This window comes from Poromitra crassiceps (assembly GCF_964638095.1).
Source record: "Poromitra crassiceps genome assembly, contig: HAP1_SCAFFOLD_642, whole genome shotgun sequence".
Taxonomy (NCBI): domain Eukaryota; kingdom Metazoa; phylum Chordata; class Actinopteri; order Beryciformes; family Melamphaidae; genus Poromitra; species Poromitra crassiceps.
In genome coordinates, this window is record NW_028151766.1 from 69,523 (window position 1) to 90,431 (window position 20,909).

The 20,909-nt window shown below is 44.1% G+C and overlaps 1 protein-coding gene across 1 annotated transcript in view; it reads right to left on the minus strand.

Annotated features, from left to right (window-relative positions):
• LOC310771428 (uncharacterized protein) overlaps positions 1-20,904 on the minus strand; it is a 28,496-nt gene extending 7,592 nt beyond the window's left edge. Inside the window, exons 1-9 of the mRNA XM_083664041.1 lie at positions 20,822-20,904; positions 19,643-19,719; positions 19,366-19,472; positions 18,783-18,859; positions 18,428-18,575; positions 15,523-15,740; positions 13,665-13,867; positions 9,093-9,295; positions 8,892-8,935 (exon numbers count right to left, since the gene is read on the minus strand). Coding sequence (XP_083520167.1) covers positions 8,892-8,935; positions 9,093-9,295; positions 13,665-13,867; positions 15,523-15,740; positions 18,428-18,468 — 709 coding nt within the window. The 5' untranslated portion in view covers positions 18,469-18,575; positions 18,783-18,859; positions 19,366-19,472; positions 19,643-19,719; positions 20,822-20,904. The remainder of the gene's footprint in view (positions 1-8,891; positions 8,936-9,092; positions 9,296-13,664; positions 13,868-15,522; positions 15,741-18,427; positions 18,576-18,782; positions 18,860-19,365; positions 19,473-19,642; positions 19,720-20,821) is intronic.
• Positions 20,905-20,909: the final 5 nt, after the last annotated feature.

Sequence of the window (20,909 nt, forward strand, 5' to 3'; positions counted from 1 at the left end):
GGAAAGAGTTGCCAACACTGCTTCGAAATACCATTACTAGTGAAGCGCATCAGCAGATTCAACAGTTTTCATTGACTAAAACTAGACTAAAATGTGAACAGTTTTTGTTGACTAAGACTAGACTAATATACTTATGGTTTTATTTGACTAAGCTGAGACTAAAATGCTCAAACTTTTAGTCGACTAAAACTTGACTAAATAAAAACAGGATGAGGTTGACTAAATATGACAAAGACTAACAAGGACATTTAACACGGGACTAAGACTAAGACTAAATAAAAAAATAGCCGACAAAATTAACACTACAGCGGATGCCAACAGACTCAACAAACTGATCCGTAAGGCCAGGGACATTGTGGGGCTGGATCTGGGCTCTCTGACTGCGCGCACACACCTACACACACACACACACACACACACACACGCACGCACACACCTAAACACACCCACACACACCCACACACACACACACACACACACACACACGGTTGAATGCTCTCATTTAGGACACTTCATGCCCAAAAGAACATGTGGGACCAAGTAAAAGTTAGCTTTCCTGCTCAGGACTAGACAGGAAGTGGTGCGATTTTGCTGCGTCAAGTTACCTACTGTATGAGTTAACCAGGGTGAGACAGGAAGTAGAGCGATTTTGCCTTCAGAGTAAAAGCTTAGATTGTGAAACTTTTTTCAGATTTCCCCTCCATTTGTACTTGGCCAATTTCCCCCTGCTCTGCTGCCCAGGGTCACTGCTCCACCCTCTGCCAATCTGGGGAGAGCTGTAGACTAGCACCATGCTTCCTCCAAGACATGCCAGCCGCTTCAGGACACATACCCTTAATCTGGCTTCCCACCCGCAGACCCATTGCCCGACACCCGACTAATCCGGGGGCGCGAACCTGCGACCCTCGTGTTGGTAGGCAGGGAATCTACCGCTACACTACCTGGACGGCCTAGATTGTGAAACTTTTGAGAAAAGTTGGAAAATAAAGCTGGGCTGTGCAGAGCAACAGAAATTGTTTGAGAGGTATAAAAGTATAATGTAATAATATAAACGCACCACACATTGTCCAGTCTTCAGAAAGTAATACAATTATTTATCTATTATGTATTAATTTAATTTAATTAATTAATTATTAATTAATACACAGGACAAGATGTTACTATCCCTTGTGCCAAAATCCGAGGAAAAACACATTTAGAAGCCCAATCCAGAATAAAACAAGCTAACAGGCTAACAAACTAATAAACAAGACACAAATCACCAGTTACCTACCCTAGCCAACAGCAGTATGAAGCATGTCATTGGGGTTTTCAAGTGGGCACCTTCCTTCACCGACGTTTCGTTAAGTTAGGCCCACGACACCTCAAGAAGGCTTAACGGTGTAATCCAGCGTCCTGGAAACACCCCCCTCCATGCTACCACCGCACAACTGCATATTACCTCACTATCTAAGCCTAGCTATCCAGGTCGGTTCGGTATGACATTCCTGACTACACCACCACTGTCAATGATTCAGCCCTGTTGATGCGGACCGTTAATCATGACCAACAACAAACAATCCCTAACTACACCACCACTGTCAATGATTCAGCCCTGTTGATGCGGACTGTTAATCATGACCAACAAACAATCCCTAACTACACCACCACCGTCAATGATTCAGCCCTGTTGATGCGGACCGTTAATCATGACCAACAACAAACAATCCCTAACTACACCACCACTGTCAATGATTCAGCCCTGTTGATGCGGACCGTTAATCATGACCAACAACAAACAATCAATCTGACCTTAGCGAGCTCCCCAGCTAGCATGTTTCCTCCTTATCCACAGCCATTCACTTGCTCGTTCTGCTGCCTGAGACATGTTGCTAACCGCAAGTTTCAGGCTCCGTCCCCGAATGCCCAACTCAGTTAGTAAGGCAATAACGGACTTTGCCACAAAACCACGGCAGCCCACCTCTACAGGCCGCACTCGAGCCCTCCAACCTCGCTGCTCTGCCTCTGCTGCCATTTCAGCATACCTAGCTTTCTTGCGCTCATAAGCCTCCTCAACTCGATCTTCCCACGGGACTGTGAGTTCGATAAAATAAACTCTCTTCTCTACCTCAGACCACAGTAACAAGTCCGGACGTAGCCGGGTGCTAACTATATATGCTGGGATGACTAGCTGTTCATTCAAGTCAACCCTCATTTCCCAGGCTCCACCTACACTTAGCTGCCCTAACTTGTGCCTGACCTTAATTGGTCTAATCTTTTCTCCCTCACGTACAAATTTGATCTGTCTATTCTCTTTGCTAGCAACTAGAGAATTTACTTCTAGCCGCTTTTCCTCAACTGCAGCTGCCAAACATTTCAACACCTGGTTGTGACGCCAGGTGTATCGCCCCTGGGAGAGACTGACCTTACACCCTGACAGTATATGCCTCAATGTACATACACTAGAACACAACGGGCAGGCACCATCCTCGCCCAACCACTGATTTAAGTTCTGGGGAGATGGCAGCACATCATAAGTAGCCCCTAGAATAAATCTAATTCTGCTGGCCTCCATGCTCCACAACTCTCTCCACTTCAACTTTCTCTTCTCTACACTCTCCCAGTTCACCCACTGTCCTTGCTTTGCCTGCGACACTGCCTTAGTACATCTTACTGCCTCCTCTTGCCTATGTACTTCTTCAACTACCATCTTCCTCTTTTCTATTACTGATGCCTTGTTCCACACAGGTTTCCCTAAGCACAACCCTAAGCCTCCACGCCCATGCTGCACCTGACCTATGATATCCCTGTGTCTAAGAGCTGACTGTGCTTGCTGTACTGCCTCCTTTGGGTTCCACTTCCTCCCTGTTTTAACTGTGGGCGCTACACTCCTAACCACTGGATCCTTTGACTGAGTCAGAGTCATTTCCAGTCTAACCTTAGCACACTTGAACTCCTCTGTCAGGCTAGATAATGGCAATTCCAATATGCCTTTCCCATATAAGGCTACACTGCTTAGGCAGCGTGGGACTCCGAGCCATTTTCTAATGAATGAGTTAATCATCCTTTCTAGCTTTTCTACCTTTGAAAGGGGAACCTCATACACTGTCAGTGGCCACATCAACCGAGGCAACAATCCAAACTGCAAACACCACAACTTTAACTTTCCTGGGAGCCCTGACTTGTCTATACTTGAAATACCTTGAATCATTTCCTGCCTCACCTCCTCAAACTGTCCCTTATCACTGAGACTTGCATCATACCATCTTCCCAAACTCTTGACTGGTTTCTCTAACACTGTAGGCACCACCTCATCATTTATAACAAACTTCTTACCTACTACCCTCCCTTTAATGATTGAAATACTCCTGGACTTACTTGGCTTCACTTTCATTCTAGCCCACTGCAGATTACTATTTAACTTATCCAACAATCTGCTAGTACATGGAGCGGTTGACGTCATAGTCGTCATGTCATCCATGTATGCCCTAATTGGAGGGAGCCGCAGCCCTCCCTGCAGCCTTTCTCCACCCACTACCCATTTTGAAGCCCTAATAATGATCTCCATTGCCATGGTAAAAGCTAATGGGGAAATTGTACACCCTGCCATAATGCCTATCTCCAGCTGCTGCCAAGCTGTAGTGTACTCTGCTGTGGTAAAGCAGAGTTGAATATCTAAGAAGTAGGCTTTAACTAAGCTCTTTATACTACCTGGCACTCGAAAGAAATCAAAGGCCTCCCATAACAGACTATGCGGCACTGACCCGAAAGCATTAGCCAGGTCCAAGAATACTACATGCAGGTCTCTCTTCTCACGCCTAGCTGACTGGATTTGGTGCCAGATCATGCTGGTGTGCTCTAAGCACCCGGAGAAGCCGGGAATTCCAGCCTTTTGCACCGAAGTATCTATTAGCCTATTCTTTTCTAGATAACTAGACAGCCTCTGTGCCACAACACTAAAGAAAACCTTCCCTTCAACATTAAGTAGACTGATAGGTCTAAACTGACTTATCTCTAACGAGTCCCTTTCTTTAGGAATAAAGATTCCCCCTGCTCTACGCCACGCCTTAGGAATAACCTGCTTCTTCCAGACTACCTTCATCAGCTTCCATAGAAACTGCAACACATCTGGAGCACTCTTATACAGCCGGTAGGGGACTCCATTAGGACCCGGGGCTGAAGAGGCCCTTGCACGTCTCACTACTTCTTGAACTTCTTTCCACCTTGGTGGGCTATCATCACACTGGCTCTCTATATCACCAATAGGTGGAATATCAGCTGGGACTGTCATCTCTCTAAACCTATCCCTATCTTTGTGAACCTCCTCCAAATATTCCTCAAGCTTCTGCTTAGGTACCATAAGGCTACCATTCTTTTCCTTACTAAACAATGACTTCACAAATCTAAATGGATCCTTATAGAATGCTATTCTAGCTCTCTCTTTCTTTTTCCTATTTTTCCTAATGCTCTCTGCTCTTCTTAAAACTGCCAACCGATCCCTCACATCTGACTGCAAGCAATCAATGCCTTCCTTCTCAACCTCTGTAGCTTTCCTCCACTGCCTCTTAAGCTGTCTTCTCTCCTGGATAAGTCTATCTATCTCTTGTTGGCGCCTAGATTTAACTACCTCACCCTCTAGTTTCTTCCTTTTCTCAAAGACGCCAAACCTTTCCTTACCATAATCATAAATACAATCTCCCATTTTCTCCAACTTACTCTCAGCAGTTCCTTTAAGCTTCTCTAACATCCTAACCAAATCACTATTGATATCTTCCCACTTCCTACTTTCCGCTGCACCTGGCCACTTAACTCTAGGCTTCTGACCGCTAGACCACAGTAACAAGTCCGGACGTAGCCGGGTGCTAACTATATATGCTGGGATGACTAGCTGTTCATTCAAGTCAACCCTCATTTCCCAGGCTCCACCTACACTTAGCTGCCCTAACTTGTGCCTGACCTTAATTGGTCTAATCTTTTCTCCCTCACGTACAAATTTGATCTGTCTATTCTCTTTGCTAGCAACTAGAGAATTTACTTCTAGCCGCTTTTCCTCAACTGCAGCTGCCAAACATTTCAACACCTGGTTGTGACGCCAGGTGTATCGCCCCTGGGAGAGACTGACCTTACACCCTGACAGTATATGCCTCAATGTACATACACTAGAACACAACGGGCAGGCACCATCCTCGCCCAACCACTGATTTAAGTTCTGGGGAGATGGCAGCACATCATAAGTAGCCCCTAGAATAAATCTAATTCTGCTGGCCTCCATGCTCCACAACTCTCTCCACTTCAACTTTCTCTTCTCTACACTCTCCCAGTTCACCCACTGTCCTTGCTTTGCCTGCGACACTGCCTTAGTACATCTTACTGCCTCCTCTTGCCTATGTACTTCTTCAACTACCATCTTCCTCTTTTCTATTACTGATGCCTTGTTCCACACAGGTTTCCCTAAGCACAACCCTAAGCCTCCACGCCCATGCTGCACCTGACCTATGATATCCCTGTGTCTAAGAGCTGACTGTGCTTGCTGTACTGCCTCCTTTGGGTTCCACTTCCTCCCTGTTTTAACTGTGGGCGCTACACTCCTAACCACTGGATCCTTTGACTGAGTCAGAGTCATTTCCAGTCTAACCTTAGCACACTTGAACTCCTCTGTCAGGCTAGATAATGGCAATTCCAATATGCCTTTCCCATATAAGGCTACACTGCTTAGGCAGCGTGGGACTCCGAGCCATTTTCTAATGAATGAGTTAATCATCCTTTCTAGCTTTTCTACCTTTGAAAGGGGAACCTCATACACTGTCAGTGGCCACATCAACCGAGGCAACAATCCAAACTGCAAACACCACAACTTTAACTTTCCTGGGAGCCCTGACTTGTCTATACTTGAAATACCTTGAATCATTTCCTGCCTCACCTCCTCAAACTGTCCCTTATCACTGAGACTTGCATCATACCATCTTCCCAAACTCTTGACTGGTTTCTCTAACACTGTAGGCACCACCTCATCATTTATAACAAACTTCTTACCTACTACCCTCCCTTTAATGATTGAAATACTCCTGGACTTACTTGGCTTCACTTTCATTCTAGCCCACTGCAGATTACTATTTAACTTATCCAACAATCTGCTAGTACATGGAGCGGTTGACGTCATAGTCGTCATGTCATCCATGTATGCCCTAATTGGAGGGAGCCGCAGCCCTCCCTGCAGCCTTTCTCCACCCACTACCCATTTTGAAGCCCTAATAATGATCTCCATTGCCATGGTAAAAGCTAATGGGGAAATTGTACACCCTGCCATAATGCCTATCTCCAGCTGCTGCCAAGCTGTAGTGTACTCTGCTGTGGTAAAGCAGAGTTGAATATCTAAGAAGTAGGCTTTAACTAAGCTCTTTATACTACCTGGCACTCGAAAGAAATCAAAGGCCTCCCATAACAGACTATGCGGCACTGACCCGAAAGCATTAGCCAGGTCCAAGAATACTACATGCAGGTCTCTCTTCTCACGCCTAGCTGACTGGATTTGGTGCCAGATCATGCTGGTGTGCTCTAAGCACCCGGAGAAGCCGGGAATTCCAGCCTTTTGCACCGAAGTATCTATTAGCCTATTCTTTTCTAGATAACTAGACAGCCTCTGTGCCACAACACTAAAGAAAACCTTCCCTTCAACATTAAGTAGACTGATAGGTCTAAACTGACTTATCTCTAACGAGTCCCTTTCTTTAGGAATAAAGATTCCCCCTGCTCTACGCCACGCCTTAGGAATAACCTGCTTCTTCCAGACTACCTTCATCAGCTTCCATAGAAACTGCAACACATCTGGAGCACTCTTATACAGCCGGTAGGGGACTCCATTAGGACCCGGGGCTGAAGAGGCCCTTGCACGTCTCACTACTTCTTGAACTTCTTTCCACCTTGGTGGGCTATCATCACACTGGCTCTCTATATCACCAATAGGTGGAATATCAGCTGGGACTGTCATCTCTCTAAACCTATCCCTATCTTTGTGAACCTCCTCCAAATATTCCTCAAGCTTCTGCTTAGGTACCATAAGGCTACCATTCTTTTCCTTACTAAACAATGACTTCACAAATCTAAATGGATCCTTATAGAATGCTATTCTAGCTCTCTCTTTCTTTTTCCTATTTTTCCTAATGCTCTCTGCTCTTCTTAAAACTGCCAACCGATCCCTCACATCTGACTGCAAGCAATCAATGCCTTCCTTCTCAACCTCTGTAGCTTTCCTCCACTGCCTCTTAAGCTGTCTTCTCTCCTGGATAAGTCTATCTATCTCTTGTTGGCGCCTAGATTTAACTACCTCACCCTCTAGTTTCTTCCTTTTCTCAAAGACGCCAAACCTTTCCTTACCATAATCATAAATACAATCTCCCATTTTCTCCAACTTACTCTCAGCAGTTCCTTTAAGCTTCTCTAACATCCTAACCAAATCACTATTGATATCTTCCCACTTCCTACTTTCCGCTGCACCTGGCCACTTAACTCTAGGCTTCTGACCGCTAATCTTCTCCCTTTTTGGCTGGCTGGCCTCTCTGCTTTCCTCGGTGCTAGGACCTGCCTCAACATCAGGGGTGCTGATGTCCTGCGAGCTGTGGGTTACTTCCTGTCGCTGGACTTCACCCGACTGACTTGATAAACTTCTTAAGAAATAATTATCAATGCGGGGTCCCTGTGTTCCCTCTACCAAGCACCTCTTCCTGCCTTGATGGATTCTAAGGCCCCTCAAAGATGTTACCTTCTGCCAGCCACACAAGCAAACCTGACGCTTCTTTCCATCTACATCTGAACTAGTGGCTTCCACTGACATGTTTTCCCTACTCATAGTCAGGTCCGTTCCAGAGTCAATAACCGTGTCAACCATAGGTGAGTCATCTTCCGCCCCCGCTCTCGCAGACTCTAGGGGTGTTTTTTCATAATTCTGTTTCGTAGCAAGTTTGGGTGTAACCAATGGCCTATTGGCCTTGGCTACTGCCACAATGAGCAGCTAACCCATTGCAGCCCCGATGGGGTCTAATCCCTCCTGTCAGCTGTCTTTCCATGCTGTCACTAGGTCTTTCCCTAGTTGTCAGCTGCACTATTCACAACAGTCACTAGCCTAAGCTAGCTTTAGTATTAATTAATACACAGGACAAGATGTTACTATCCCTTGTGCCAAAATCCGAGGAAAAACACATTTAGAAGCCCAATCCAGAATAAAACAAGCTAACAGGCTAACAAACTAATAAACAAGACACAAATCACCAGTTACCTACCCTAGCCAACAGCAGTATGAAGCATGTCATTGGGGTTTTCAAGTGGGCACCTTCCTTCACCGACGTTTCGTTAAGTTAGGCCCACGACACCTCAAGAAGGCTTAACGGTGTAATCCAGCGTCCTGGAAACACCCCCCTCCATGCTACCACCGCACAACTGCATATTACCTCACTATCTAAGCCTAGCTATCCAGGTCGGTTCGGTATGACATTCCTGACTACACCACCACTGTCAATGATTCAGCCCTGTTGATGCGGACCGTTAATCATGACCAACAACAAACAATCCCTAACTACACCACCACTGTCAATGATTCAGCCCTGTTGATGCGGACTGTTAATCATGACCAACAAACAATCCCTAACTACACCACCACCGTCAATGATTCAGCCCTGTTGATGCGGACCGTTAATCATGACCAACAACAAACAATCCCTAACTACACCACCACTGTCAATGATTCAGCCCTGTTGATGCGGACCGTTAATCATGACCAACAACAAACAATCAATCAAATAAAATGTATTTATCAATGTCCTTTGTTGCTCTGTAAAGCACTTTGCACAAGCACTGACAATTGTTTAAAGGGCTTTAGAGATGAATTTGACATAGTTTTCAAAGCTATCTGGTTTTACCTTTGGAGAAAATGAGGAGTTGGAAGATCTCTCTCTGGAGCATTCTGGGGAAATGAAAACACCAGCATGTACACTTTAACTTTGAAATAACCACTAAATAAAGATTGTGAAATAAACTCCTAAGTGTATTACTAATAAATGCCACTGGATGAATTAGAGTACCAGTAGTCATGTGTCAATAGAAGTTTAGAAGACACCTACCCCCTGCACCCAGGGGTGCTGGAGGACCTGAGCAGCACTGAGACGCAGAGTGGGTGCTGGAGGAGCTGAGCAGCACTGAGACGCAGAGTGGCATCCCAGACCAGCAGCTTGGATATGAGGTCCTTGGCTCCCTCTGAGATGTGAGCCCAGTCCTTGTCTGGAAACTCATACTTGCCCTCCTGGATGCTCTCAAACAGGTGACTCTGAGGAGAGATAATATCACAGAAAATTAGTTAATATTGTTCATATATCACAGTTTCGTAGTGTTACAGTCATCCCCCTTTCGCATGTAGATATGATCAATATTTATGTCTTTGTTGTGGCTGTTCATCTTTTGATCTTATGGTGTCTTTTTGTCCATACGGGGCTTAAAATGGCGTCTGCCTCGGCCCTCGAGAGGTCAGTCTGGTACGCACAGCCACATCACCTGTGGACAGTTGATATTAGTGTCTGTCTCATTTTGCTTTGCTTTGTCACTTTTGTCCTGTCTCGTGTTTATGGGACCCCTTTGATCACGTGAGGACGGTCCTGGATCGCCTCACGCAGGATGCTTCTGGAGGCCACATCAGCTAAAGCCTCCAACCTATAGTAGCAGACTCCAAACTAATTCAACCCTACTCCTCCTACTACATTAAGAATTTGATCGATCAATCTATGTTAACCGATTAATCGACAATGTAGGCAAAATGTAACTTTCACTGCTCATACAGAGGAAGAAGAAAGCCAAGCTAGCAGACACAAAGTCCAGGGTGGAGAATTACACCCAAAAAGACAACAGTCATCATTGTAAACATTGTAATACAATGTTGAAATATCTCACGCCGACAATAGTCCATGGGCCAAGGCTGAAATTTTGACATATCGGTACCACCTGAGGTGACCGCACGATTTTGTTATTTTTGTCTTCCTACATGTCTCTAGTTTATATTTTGGTATGATAACCCTTCCGATTTGGTAGCTTAAGGATAGTTATCACTCTGTAAACAAACCTACCCCCAAAAAATGACAAAACCCTGATTTCATCATATCTCTGAACCACACATGATAACGCAGAAAATGTGATGTCTACCCCTATGTTTTCATGGTCAGGGATTACAATGACACTCTATACAACATCATAAACTGTTCACATGAATAGTTAATGGTGAATTCAGTGATGTTTTGGTGAATTCAGTGGTGTTTTGAGAAAGATACAATGCAATTAGTCCATGGGCCAATGGTGAAATCGGTACCACCTAAGGGGACCGCGCACTTTTTGTATTTTTGTCTTCCTACATGTCTCTAGTTTATATTTTGGTATGATAACCCTGCCAATCTGGTAGCTTATTGATAGTTATCACTCTGTAAAAAACCTTCTCCATATAAATGACAAAACCCTGATTTCTGTGTATTAGTCCAGATGATATGTGAAAATCATGTTCACTTTTTCATAAAAGCATGAAACTTGGTACGCATATAGTTTGGGGCCCCGTAAATCTTCAGAAATTGAGCCATCACAAAAATGCTTCGTGGTGGCCATTTTAATTCCGCCATAAGTGAATTATGTAGTTTGCATCATATCTCCTGAATCACACATGATAACACAGAAAAGGTGATGGCTACCATATAGAACATCATAAACTGTTAAAGTAACTAATCAATGGTGAATTTAATGACGTGAGAAGGAAATCACAGTTTCTGATAACTGATGCTATAACCTCAATTCCATGACCACTCTCTGGCTAACATTTTTTGATGAGTAATTTGGGTCAGGGTTACTTCTATGGGCCTTTTGTTAAAATAGCCCCCAGGCCCCTCCCAAACATCCTGCGACTTTCTGCCAGACGGCCAAATCCAAGATGGGGTTTACCATTTTTAGAGTAAGGACGGAGATTAACAATGGTGAATTATAGCTATTTTAATTGCAAATTCATGCCTACCAAACATGGTTTAGTATTGACAATTATTGTGTTTTGAGGGTAATTTCATAATTATGTTAGTCTCGCTGGCCAGCCTCCCCTCCCTACCGGGAGAGGATAGCATCAGTTATCAGATACTGTCATTTCCTTCTCACAACGTCATCAAATTCACAATTGATTAGTCACTTTAACACTTTATGATGTTCTATGGTATCATTGTAATCCTTGACCATGAAAACGTTGGGATAGACATCTCCTTTTCAGTGTTAGCATGTGTGGTTCAGGAGATATGATGCAAACTATGCTTATGGCAGAATTAAAATGGCCGCCACAAGGCATTTTTGTGATGGCTCAATTTCTGAAACTGTACAGGGCCCCAAACTATAAGCGTACCAAGTTTCATGCTTTTACGAAAAAGGGAACATCATTTTCACATATCATCTGGACTAATACACAGAAATCAGGGTTTTGTCATTTATATGGGGGTAGGTTTGTTTACAGAGTGATAACTATCCTTAAGCTACCAAATGGGCAGGGTTATCATACCAAAATATAAACTACAGACATGTAGGAAGACAAAAATAACAAAATCGTGCGGTCACCTCAGGTGGTACCGATTTTTGCCTTGGCCCATGGACTATCTAGGACCAAATAGAAATGGAACTGTGTCACATGATCTTGCATGCAAGGTCAGTGTTTGTTACATGTATGCTAAAGACACGTCTGCTGCAATATCCCACTGATCCCTTCCTCATGTTGGTGTTCATCACACAAGCCAAGGTCACTGTGGGTTTCCTTTCTTACACTAGCAGCTTCAAATATATCTTGGTATAAACAGTGAAGTCTAAATGTAACAGAGGTATTCGTCATTGCAAAATGGCACCATCTACTGCATACAGTAGATCTAACACCTATTTTCAGCATCCCAATGCTGCATCTGACCGTAATTGCCACGATGCAGTGGCATGGTGGTCTGCAACAGCATTGGGGTCAATTCAATCAATCAATCAATCAATTCCAATGAAACATTGGAAGTGAATTGGAATTTCAGGAAGTTTAGTGAAATTAATATTTTTTTTCTTGCCGGATATCTGAGATTATACTGAATATCATGCAATGTTAAAACATTTATCAAGTATTTAACAAGTATCAGCTAGTCAGATACACTAACTTAATTAGGTACAGTGTTCTTGAAGCGGGGCGCAGCGTCGAACGAGATCCGGCACCCAGAGCAGCAGCATCACCAGCTTTTTCTCTCTAAGTCCTGGGGGTCAACAACTAAACAAAAAAACGTAATTTAGCCACCTAAAACAACGCCCACCTAAACAAATCGATATCCGTGTACATGCACGCTCTATTTTGACAATTTTCAGCGCTTTACTTTTCCGCAAAACAGCAGTTTCATTCGGCACTGCTTTTTCTCCCAACCGTACAACTACCGTATTCCTCCGCTAAAAGCCTGCACAGAGCACAGAGCCGCGGTTTACAAAACAGGAAGGCTTAGAAGAGAGATAAAACACTGACTTACTTTAGAGACAACAAGTCACCTGGCCTCTCTGGTCTGGGACGTTTTCCACAATTTATCCTGGGAATGGTGAAAAAGGTCTGCAGCCAGGGCACCCAGGCATTTAGACAGGAGGCGCATCTCTCTGCCTGTTCACTTCACTCTCTGCAAAAGTTCCTCTTCTGTATTCTCTCTGGTTCATAATTGTATCCTCTTGTCACCAAGGTGAATGGCATATCATCCTCGCTATCAAAATCACTCATAAGACAAGCTAGGAAGATCATTGCTGACCCCTCTCATGTCTTGTATTCAGAATACGAACTGCTTCCATCTGGCAGGCGTTACAGAGTCCCAATCAAGAACAAAAAAAGACACCTCAACAGATACAAATACTCTTTCATCCCCATATCAGTCAGTCTCCTAAACTCAGGTCATAGGTAATGTATTGTTGATTGTACTGTAAATTATTGATGTTTGCACTTTGGTTGTGTGTTTGCACATGTCGGCACTGGTGTGCTATGCACTATTGTTTTTTGTTGTTGTTTTTGTTATGGCACTGTGTACCTATGTGGCAGCCTGTATGTCCAAGACAAATTTCCCTCGGGACAAATTAAAATAATCTTGAAATCTTGAAATAATCTTGAATCTTATTAGGCAAATCCTTCAACTAGGCAACACCACGAGACAGACTGAACAGGACTCCCTCGTATGATATGAGATGATCTTTGCGGTTGGTGTAAACTTAGAGGCCATCTGATGAAGCGCATCACCTCACACCTCCTGACAGACTGAGCTGAATCAGTTGTACACCGGGGCAGATAACCCGCAAAGAAGTTGTGTAAACGGGTGAATCATGGAAGTTGGAAACCCTCATTAGTGTTATGCTTGCCCCTGTCTTTACCCTGCCTTTTTGACACAAAATGGCCCCCGTGAAAAGGGTGTATTGGAGCAAACGAGTCAGAGAGATAACATTAGCGTCCCTTACTTAGCCTCTCAGCTGTAATAAACCTTTGCGAGTGACTGTGTATGTAGCCTGCCTGCATGTATGTGTTTACGTCACGGGTGACGGGTCGGGCTCTTATATTAACGCGGCTAACAGCTAACGGCTAACGATGTGACAACACAGTCTGTTGAGTGGGGAACAGAACAGACAAGATGGTGTCCCAGTACCTGGACAAAGACAGTGAAGAAGATGACGGTGATGATGGCGGTGAGGAACATGTCTCTCATGGGGAAATGGTCCTTGTCCAGCAGGTAGCACAGGGAGAAGGCGATGGCTCCTCGCAGGCCACCGTAGGCTATAATGAACTGGTCCTTGGTGGTCAGCTTGACGATGTGGAACTTGTTGATAACGTAGACCAGAGCAACCACACCTGGGAAGGACAATGTCATGAGAAACTGGGTTTGAGTGTGTGTGTAACAGATTTGGGTCAAATACTGTAATATTTGCTATTTTTTTTTGCCTATTTAGTTGCCAGAGTTGACCATTTAGGGCCATAGAATGGGGCTGTATCATAAAACTTACTGGCAGGTTTAGAGTAACGTTAGGGGCAGATACCGTCACGGTAGGGTGCTTCAAAATGCGAAATATTGGGAAGCGATTTGCAAATTTTGCATGACCCGTTTTCTCCATTCTTCCACCCATTTTGGTCACGGTCTATTGTAAAAATGAACGTTAACTAATGAAAATTATCATTTTGAAAAAGAGAAGATGACCATACACGTCACATAAACGTTTTAGCAGGTGCTGGAGTGTAGCAGAGATAAAGTAGCCTAAAGAGAAGGCTGCTGCCACCAATGCTCCTATATATTTATCTTACAGAGCATTGATAGGTCTTCATCAGGTGATGATCACCACTGACCAATTCATAATCTCAGTCAGTGACATCATAAACATTTGGTTTACCATGCCCAACATCATCTGCCATTCTGTCTCTGCTGCCCATTGACAGATACAGACTCAGAGGCAGACTGTTGCATATGTCAAGCTTAATTAACATGTTGGTTGTGATTGGCTGTGATCACCTGTGTTGCAGCTGACTAATAACTAATGTGGATCCATCATGGTATTCACAATCATAATTCATAATTTTATGAATCGGGGTAAATTACCGTGGTGCAGATTTTGCGTGCTGCTGTTCTGTCACTGCAGAGTTTTATGAATTAGCCCTAATAAAAGTCAAATGACTTTTCTCTCTGATTGTGTGTTTTAATAAGCTACTCTATGTGAGATGGCTCCGTAGGCACTGAAGTGACCACAAACCCACTGACCGCTACAACTTAAAAACGGTTTTCCATCACAAGCTCTCCCATCACATGATGTGTGTGGCAGTATCTTGTGATGAGCTCGTGACTCTTGGCAACAACCAATGAAGTCACAGACAGACAGTATATCATCAAAAAAATCACTACAAGAGTGACGGTAGCAGCACGCCAAAAATTGAGATGCAAGACTTCAGATTTCCACTTTCTTTTTTTATTGAGGGTCAACGCGTTTCGGCATATGTGCCTTCATCAGAGCATGCTCTGCTCTGATGAAGGCACATATGCCGAAACGCGTTTAAATGCAAATTAAAACACCCTGGCCTTTTTATCTCTCTTATTCTTTTGAGCGGAGTGGAGCGGTGAGTGCGAGCGGGTGAAATCTGTATCGAGCGGGGAGCGGTCTGGAGCGGCCGTGAGCGCTGGAGCGGGTGGAAAGGACCGCTCTGGGAGCGAGGAGCGGTAATTATCACCGCTCCGCTACCCTAACCCTCTGGTGTATATATATGTATATATATATATATATATATATATATATATATATATGCTCTGCTCATTGCTTAACATATTATGTACAGTACTTGCTCTATAGTGAACTTTGTGACAAACGTGTTTCATAAGAAGCTATTCACTTGACTTGTGCATAGATTATCAACGGCAGTCCACCATGACATCATGTTTCCGTTTGAATGTATATCTTAACACACCCCCGCCTGCCATCACATATACGTTCAGAACGTTTGGAAAGCACTACAGTAGAGCTGACCTATGACCCGTGCCACCAGACACAGGATGACAGTGACCGTGACGAAGGTCCAGTTCCAGGAGTGCTGTCCGTCCACCGTGGCCACGCCCAGGAAGTTGAAGATGAGCGTCTCGCTGACGCTGCTCCACATCTTCAGGAAGTACTTGATGGTGGTGTGGGACTTGTGGGATATCTTGGCCTCCACGTAGGGTCGCATCACTGCCCCGCATGCTATCAACCTGTAAGGACAAGGGACAAGATGCTAATGCCTTTTGCATCAGTTGAATGGATAATAAAGTGAGTGAACATTTGATTGTTTTATGAGATTTGAAAAGTTTCCTAACTCCTCAGAAAATGTTCGCTCTTCTTTCTGAATCTAGCTTTGATGGTCTTAGTATAAAAGCAAACATTATCAAATCACTGATTATTGCTTCTGAGAATAATATGGGAACAGCAGTGTTTCCCCTAGAAAAATTTCAGGCCTGGAGGGATTTCGAAATGTACCCCGACCGCAACGATGGGGGCCCTCACTGGCGACACTAAACTTTTAGCTAACCTGTTCGCATCCATGTACGCAATGGCATCCCAAGTATCATCATACTATTATGGGATGCGATGCGAACAGTTGTATTATGGGATGTGCGTTTCCCAGGCAACGACACACGTTGACACGTTTTGGAACAGCGCTGCACGCTGGCACAATGCTCCTAAAAGCAAAATGCTTATTGTTTTTAATGATTTGGCATCTTCTATTACTGTCAACACTGTCAACACCAGCATTGTTGTATTGTAATAATATGCCATAAAGGTTTATTGAAATTTTGGGGAAAGCAGGAAAAAAAATCAATCTTTTTTCTGGCCTGGCGGGGGCGCCGTTGGCCTGGAACACACTGGAACAGGCAATCTGAACAAAATAGCATTTTCAACTCTTCTCCAGCAACAAAGGGGAACAGTGATGTCAGAGGTTACTGCATAACAAATTGCTCCAATTTCCAGCCTAAGTTCCATTCTGATCAGAAAACACACACGACAGCCAGAGAGAGACGTCCCCATCCCAGTCTGGTAACCACTTCTACTATCATGTCAAAGATGCATTCTGATCAGGAAAACACACACGACAGCCAGAGAGAGACGTCCCCATCCCAGTCTGGTAACCACTTCTACTATCATGTCAAAGATGCATTCTGATCAGAAAACACACACGACAGCCAGAGAGAGACGTCCCCATCCCAGTCTGGTAACCACTTCTACTATCATGTCAAAGATGCATTCTGATCAGAAAACACACACGACAGCCAGAGAGAGACGTCCCCATCCCAGTCTGGTAACCACTTCTCCATCATGTCAAAGATGCATTCTGATCAGAAAACACACACGACAGCCAGAGAGAGACGTCCCCATCCCAGTCTGGTAACCACTTCTCCATCATGTCAAAGATGCATTCTGATCAGAAAACACACACGACAGCCAGAGAGAGACGTCCCCATCCCAGTCTGGTAACCACTTCTACTATCATGTCAAAGATGCATTCTGATCAGGAAAACACACACGACAGCCAGAGAGAGACGTCCCCATCCCAGTCTGGTAACCACTTCTACTATCATGTCAAAGATGCATTCTGATCAGGAAAACACACACGACAGCCAGAGAGAGATGTCCCCATCCCAGTCTGGTAACCACTTCTCCATCATGTCAAAGATGCATTCTGATCAGGAAAACACACACGACAGCCAGAGAGAGATGTCCCCATCCCAGTCTGGTAACCACTTCTACTATCATGTCAAAGATACATTCTGATCAGGAAAACACACACGACAGCCAGAGAGAGATGTCCCCACCCCAGTCTGGTAACCACTTCTACTATCATGTCAAAGATGCAGAGGCCGAAAAACTAATGTCATCCAAGTTGCATAAGGCACTACAGCTGCTCATCATTCCACCTCTACAGCAATATTGGATTGCCTCAGGAGGTCCCTGAAGACCATCAAGGACACAAACCACCCCCACATGTGAACCACATGTTCTCCCTGTTACCCTCAGGGAGGAGATACACTGTCCCAAAAGCACGCACAAATCGCTTGAGGGACAGTTTCTTCCCGCAGGCCACGAGACTCCTTAACATACACAAATAAACTCCCAACAATCATGTAGTAGCTGTACTGCAGCTGCTACCATTACGTATGTTTAATTCTAATTAGGTCTATGCTATTTGCACCTGTGCAAACAGAATGTTTAATTATTAAACATTATTATAATTATGTTTAAATTATGTCTATACTATTTGCACCTATGTGCAGTGAATATGTCACTGTTTTTTGGCTTGTTTTATTGCTTGTTGTGTCTCTTGTTGTTTTTGCACTCATATGCCCTGCTATTTTGCACTATGTTGTAACGGAGTCTACAGCACAAGAATTTCACACGTGATACTTGTACTACTGGACTGGAGTGACAATACAAATCTTGAATCTTGGATTGGCTATAAGGGCATGAGGGAGGGGTGAGAAAAGGAATTGACACTGGGAAGCTGTTTCATGACTCTTATATCAGGGGCTCAGGGGCTCCTGGCCTTTCAACAGACTGTCCTTGACTGAGCGTCTCCGAGGTGCTCTTTTAAGAGAGGCATTAAATAGACCAATGGCCACAGGCAGGAATGATTTCCTGTGCCTCTCCGTATTGCATCTAGGTGGAATCAGTCTCTCACTGAACGTACTCCTGTGTTTGACTAGCACGCCGTGGAGTGGGTGTGAGTCGTTGCTCATGATGGAGCGTAGCCTGGACAACGTTCTCTTCTCTGACACCGCAGTCAGAGAGCCCAGATCCAGCCCCACAATGTCCCTGGCCTTACGGATCAGTTTGTTGAGTCTGTTGGCGTCCGCTGCCTTCAGCCTGCTGCCCCAGCACACAATAGCATACAGTGCTTCCCCACCTGGTTCTACAAGTCCTGGATCTCCCGCTGATGTTTCTCATCCTTGATTTTGGAGATGAGCTCTTGGGTCAGCATCCACTCCTTCGCCCCCTGCTCACTGCAGAGGTCAAAGTAGTGGATTCTCTCCTCCTTCAGGCGTGTTGTCAACCTAAAAGAGACAGGCGAGCAGTGAAACTGTGGGTCAGGCAATTTATACATGAATGAATAAAAACAGCTTCATCAGAAGTCCTGTCGTTTTTTCTGAGTCACAAATGAGAAATGGTCTCTTGTCGTACAACCAGCACTCATGAAAAGAAATGAAAAAAGAAGAGAGACTCACATTCCCTTCAAGTGTTTTGAGTCCTTAGGTGCTTACCTGTTGATCTCTAGCTCCTGTTCCTCACGCTGTCCTTTCAGCTTCTCCAGACTGCGTTTCAACTGGATGTTCTCAGTCTGTATAGATAGATGGTTACAGAGTGAGATGAGAAACAGTAAATGTACAGTATGAAATAGGCCACGCCCATCACGGGGGAAAAGCACAGTTCATTTCCACACACCAGTGTCATTTTCCTTGAATTAAACATAGCTAAAAGCTGTTGTGTGGTGGGCTGCGCAGACAACAAATGTAAAAAAAAATCGCCAGTTAACATTTTTTTGTACTCCCAAGGAAAACAAGGAAGCCATTGAGAATTGGCAAGAAGAAAAATGTGGATGTTGCTGTCAATGAAGTAAGTTGGAGTGTTCATCTTCCGCATATACGATATTTTTGTGCAACACCCGACCATGCACGCGACATAGGAGGAATGCCAGGATTGGAGGGGAGATTGTGTTTTCCCCCGTTTTGGGCGTGGTTTCTGAATGATGGCACGCTCCGCAGTGTCTCTATGGGGGGGAGGTAGGTGGAGTTTAACAGTTTATGAAAACTCATTCAAATTCATGTGTGCTTCTTCATGCTCTACCTTGCTGTTCCAGCTGCTTGGTCAGCACGGCCACATCCTGCTCCATCCGCCAGTTGCTGCAGGCATCGGTCATGAGCAGAAGGTCATGGAGAGGAGACCAGCTGCCACTGGAATGAAGGCAAATTAAAGTATTACATTTTAATGCCAAATATTGTTCCAACTGTAGGGCTGTCCCAAATACTAATTTACCTCTGGATTCAAATGCTAGCCCTACATTACGCCCTTTGAAGACATTTGATAAATCACACAAGCTTTCAGATCAAGTCCAGAATTATACCTGGTTGAAGGAGAAGGCACTGTTTCACAGAACCATGTCGCTGGGCGGTGGGCTGGGAGCTCTGGCTTGTTTGTTAACTGTAAAAAGATTGAAACAAAGTCATGACATTTAGTCTAAAGACAGGTAGGTAATTTTTTATTTATTTATTTCAGGGACAGTGCAACATTAATGAACATTTCCATGTAAATGTGCCGGATTATAGCCTTAGCTAATTTCCATCCGTAGTCCCTCGACAGGTGAGGTACAAAAAAGTTTAAAAAGAAGAAATAGAAAAATTAGTGCATACATAGGGCAACTGACAGGGGTGCAATGTAGGTGACACATACATACACATAGGGTAAAAAGGAGAGGAGACATACATATACATGAAGGAGGCATTTAACTTTGCAATTCAAGTGGGCACATACAGACCTTCAATTCCGGTATGTAATACAAATAAAACAAAAACAGGAAACATTAGGGACATTGACCAAGGTAGACATAGGACTTACAAGGATATATATATACAAAAACAACACATGAAACAAAAGGGTTTAGATATGGTCGCAGTTTTGATTTGATCTGAGCCATGACTTTAACAGCCCCTTAAAGGTGTGAAAACTGCTACTCTCTCTGACTGACATTGGTAGGCTATTCCACAGTTTGCTACCCCTGTAGGACAAAACATTTTGTCCGACAGAGGACCGTCTCAGAGGTAGTTCACAGTCACCTCTCGACGAGCTTCGCGTGGTGTTCTGGGTAGCTCTCCGTTTGATAAAGCATTCTAAAGGAGGTGGTGCTAGCCCATGAAGGATTTTATAAATCATACAGGCAATTTTACATTTTTTATAATTGTCAAAGCTGAGGAGCTTGTACTTTAGAAGTATATTGCAATGATGGTAAGATAGGTTTCTTATCTAAAATTTGCAGGGCCTTTTTATATAGAGACTCGACGGGCTTCAAGGTGGTTACTCCTGTGAAGGACCAGTGAGGCAGTATGTAGTATGTAGTATATGTGCAAAAATCATTGAATGGAGAAAGGTTAGAGCCGCACTGTCAGTCAGAGATGCTCTAATCTGCCTAAAATTGCAGAGATTGAATTTTAGAGTGTTCGATACCTTTTTTATATGACTCTTGAAAGAGAGTCATATAATAATAGCTCGTAAAATAACAGGTTAGTGATGTGAGTGACCCACTTACCCAGCTGTGAAGTGACTTCAGGCCCATGGCCACGTTAATTAGCATGGCTGCCATTTTCCAGTTGAACTGATGAGTTGTAGGAGTTCAC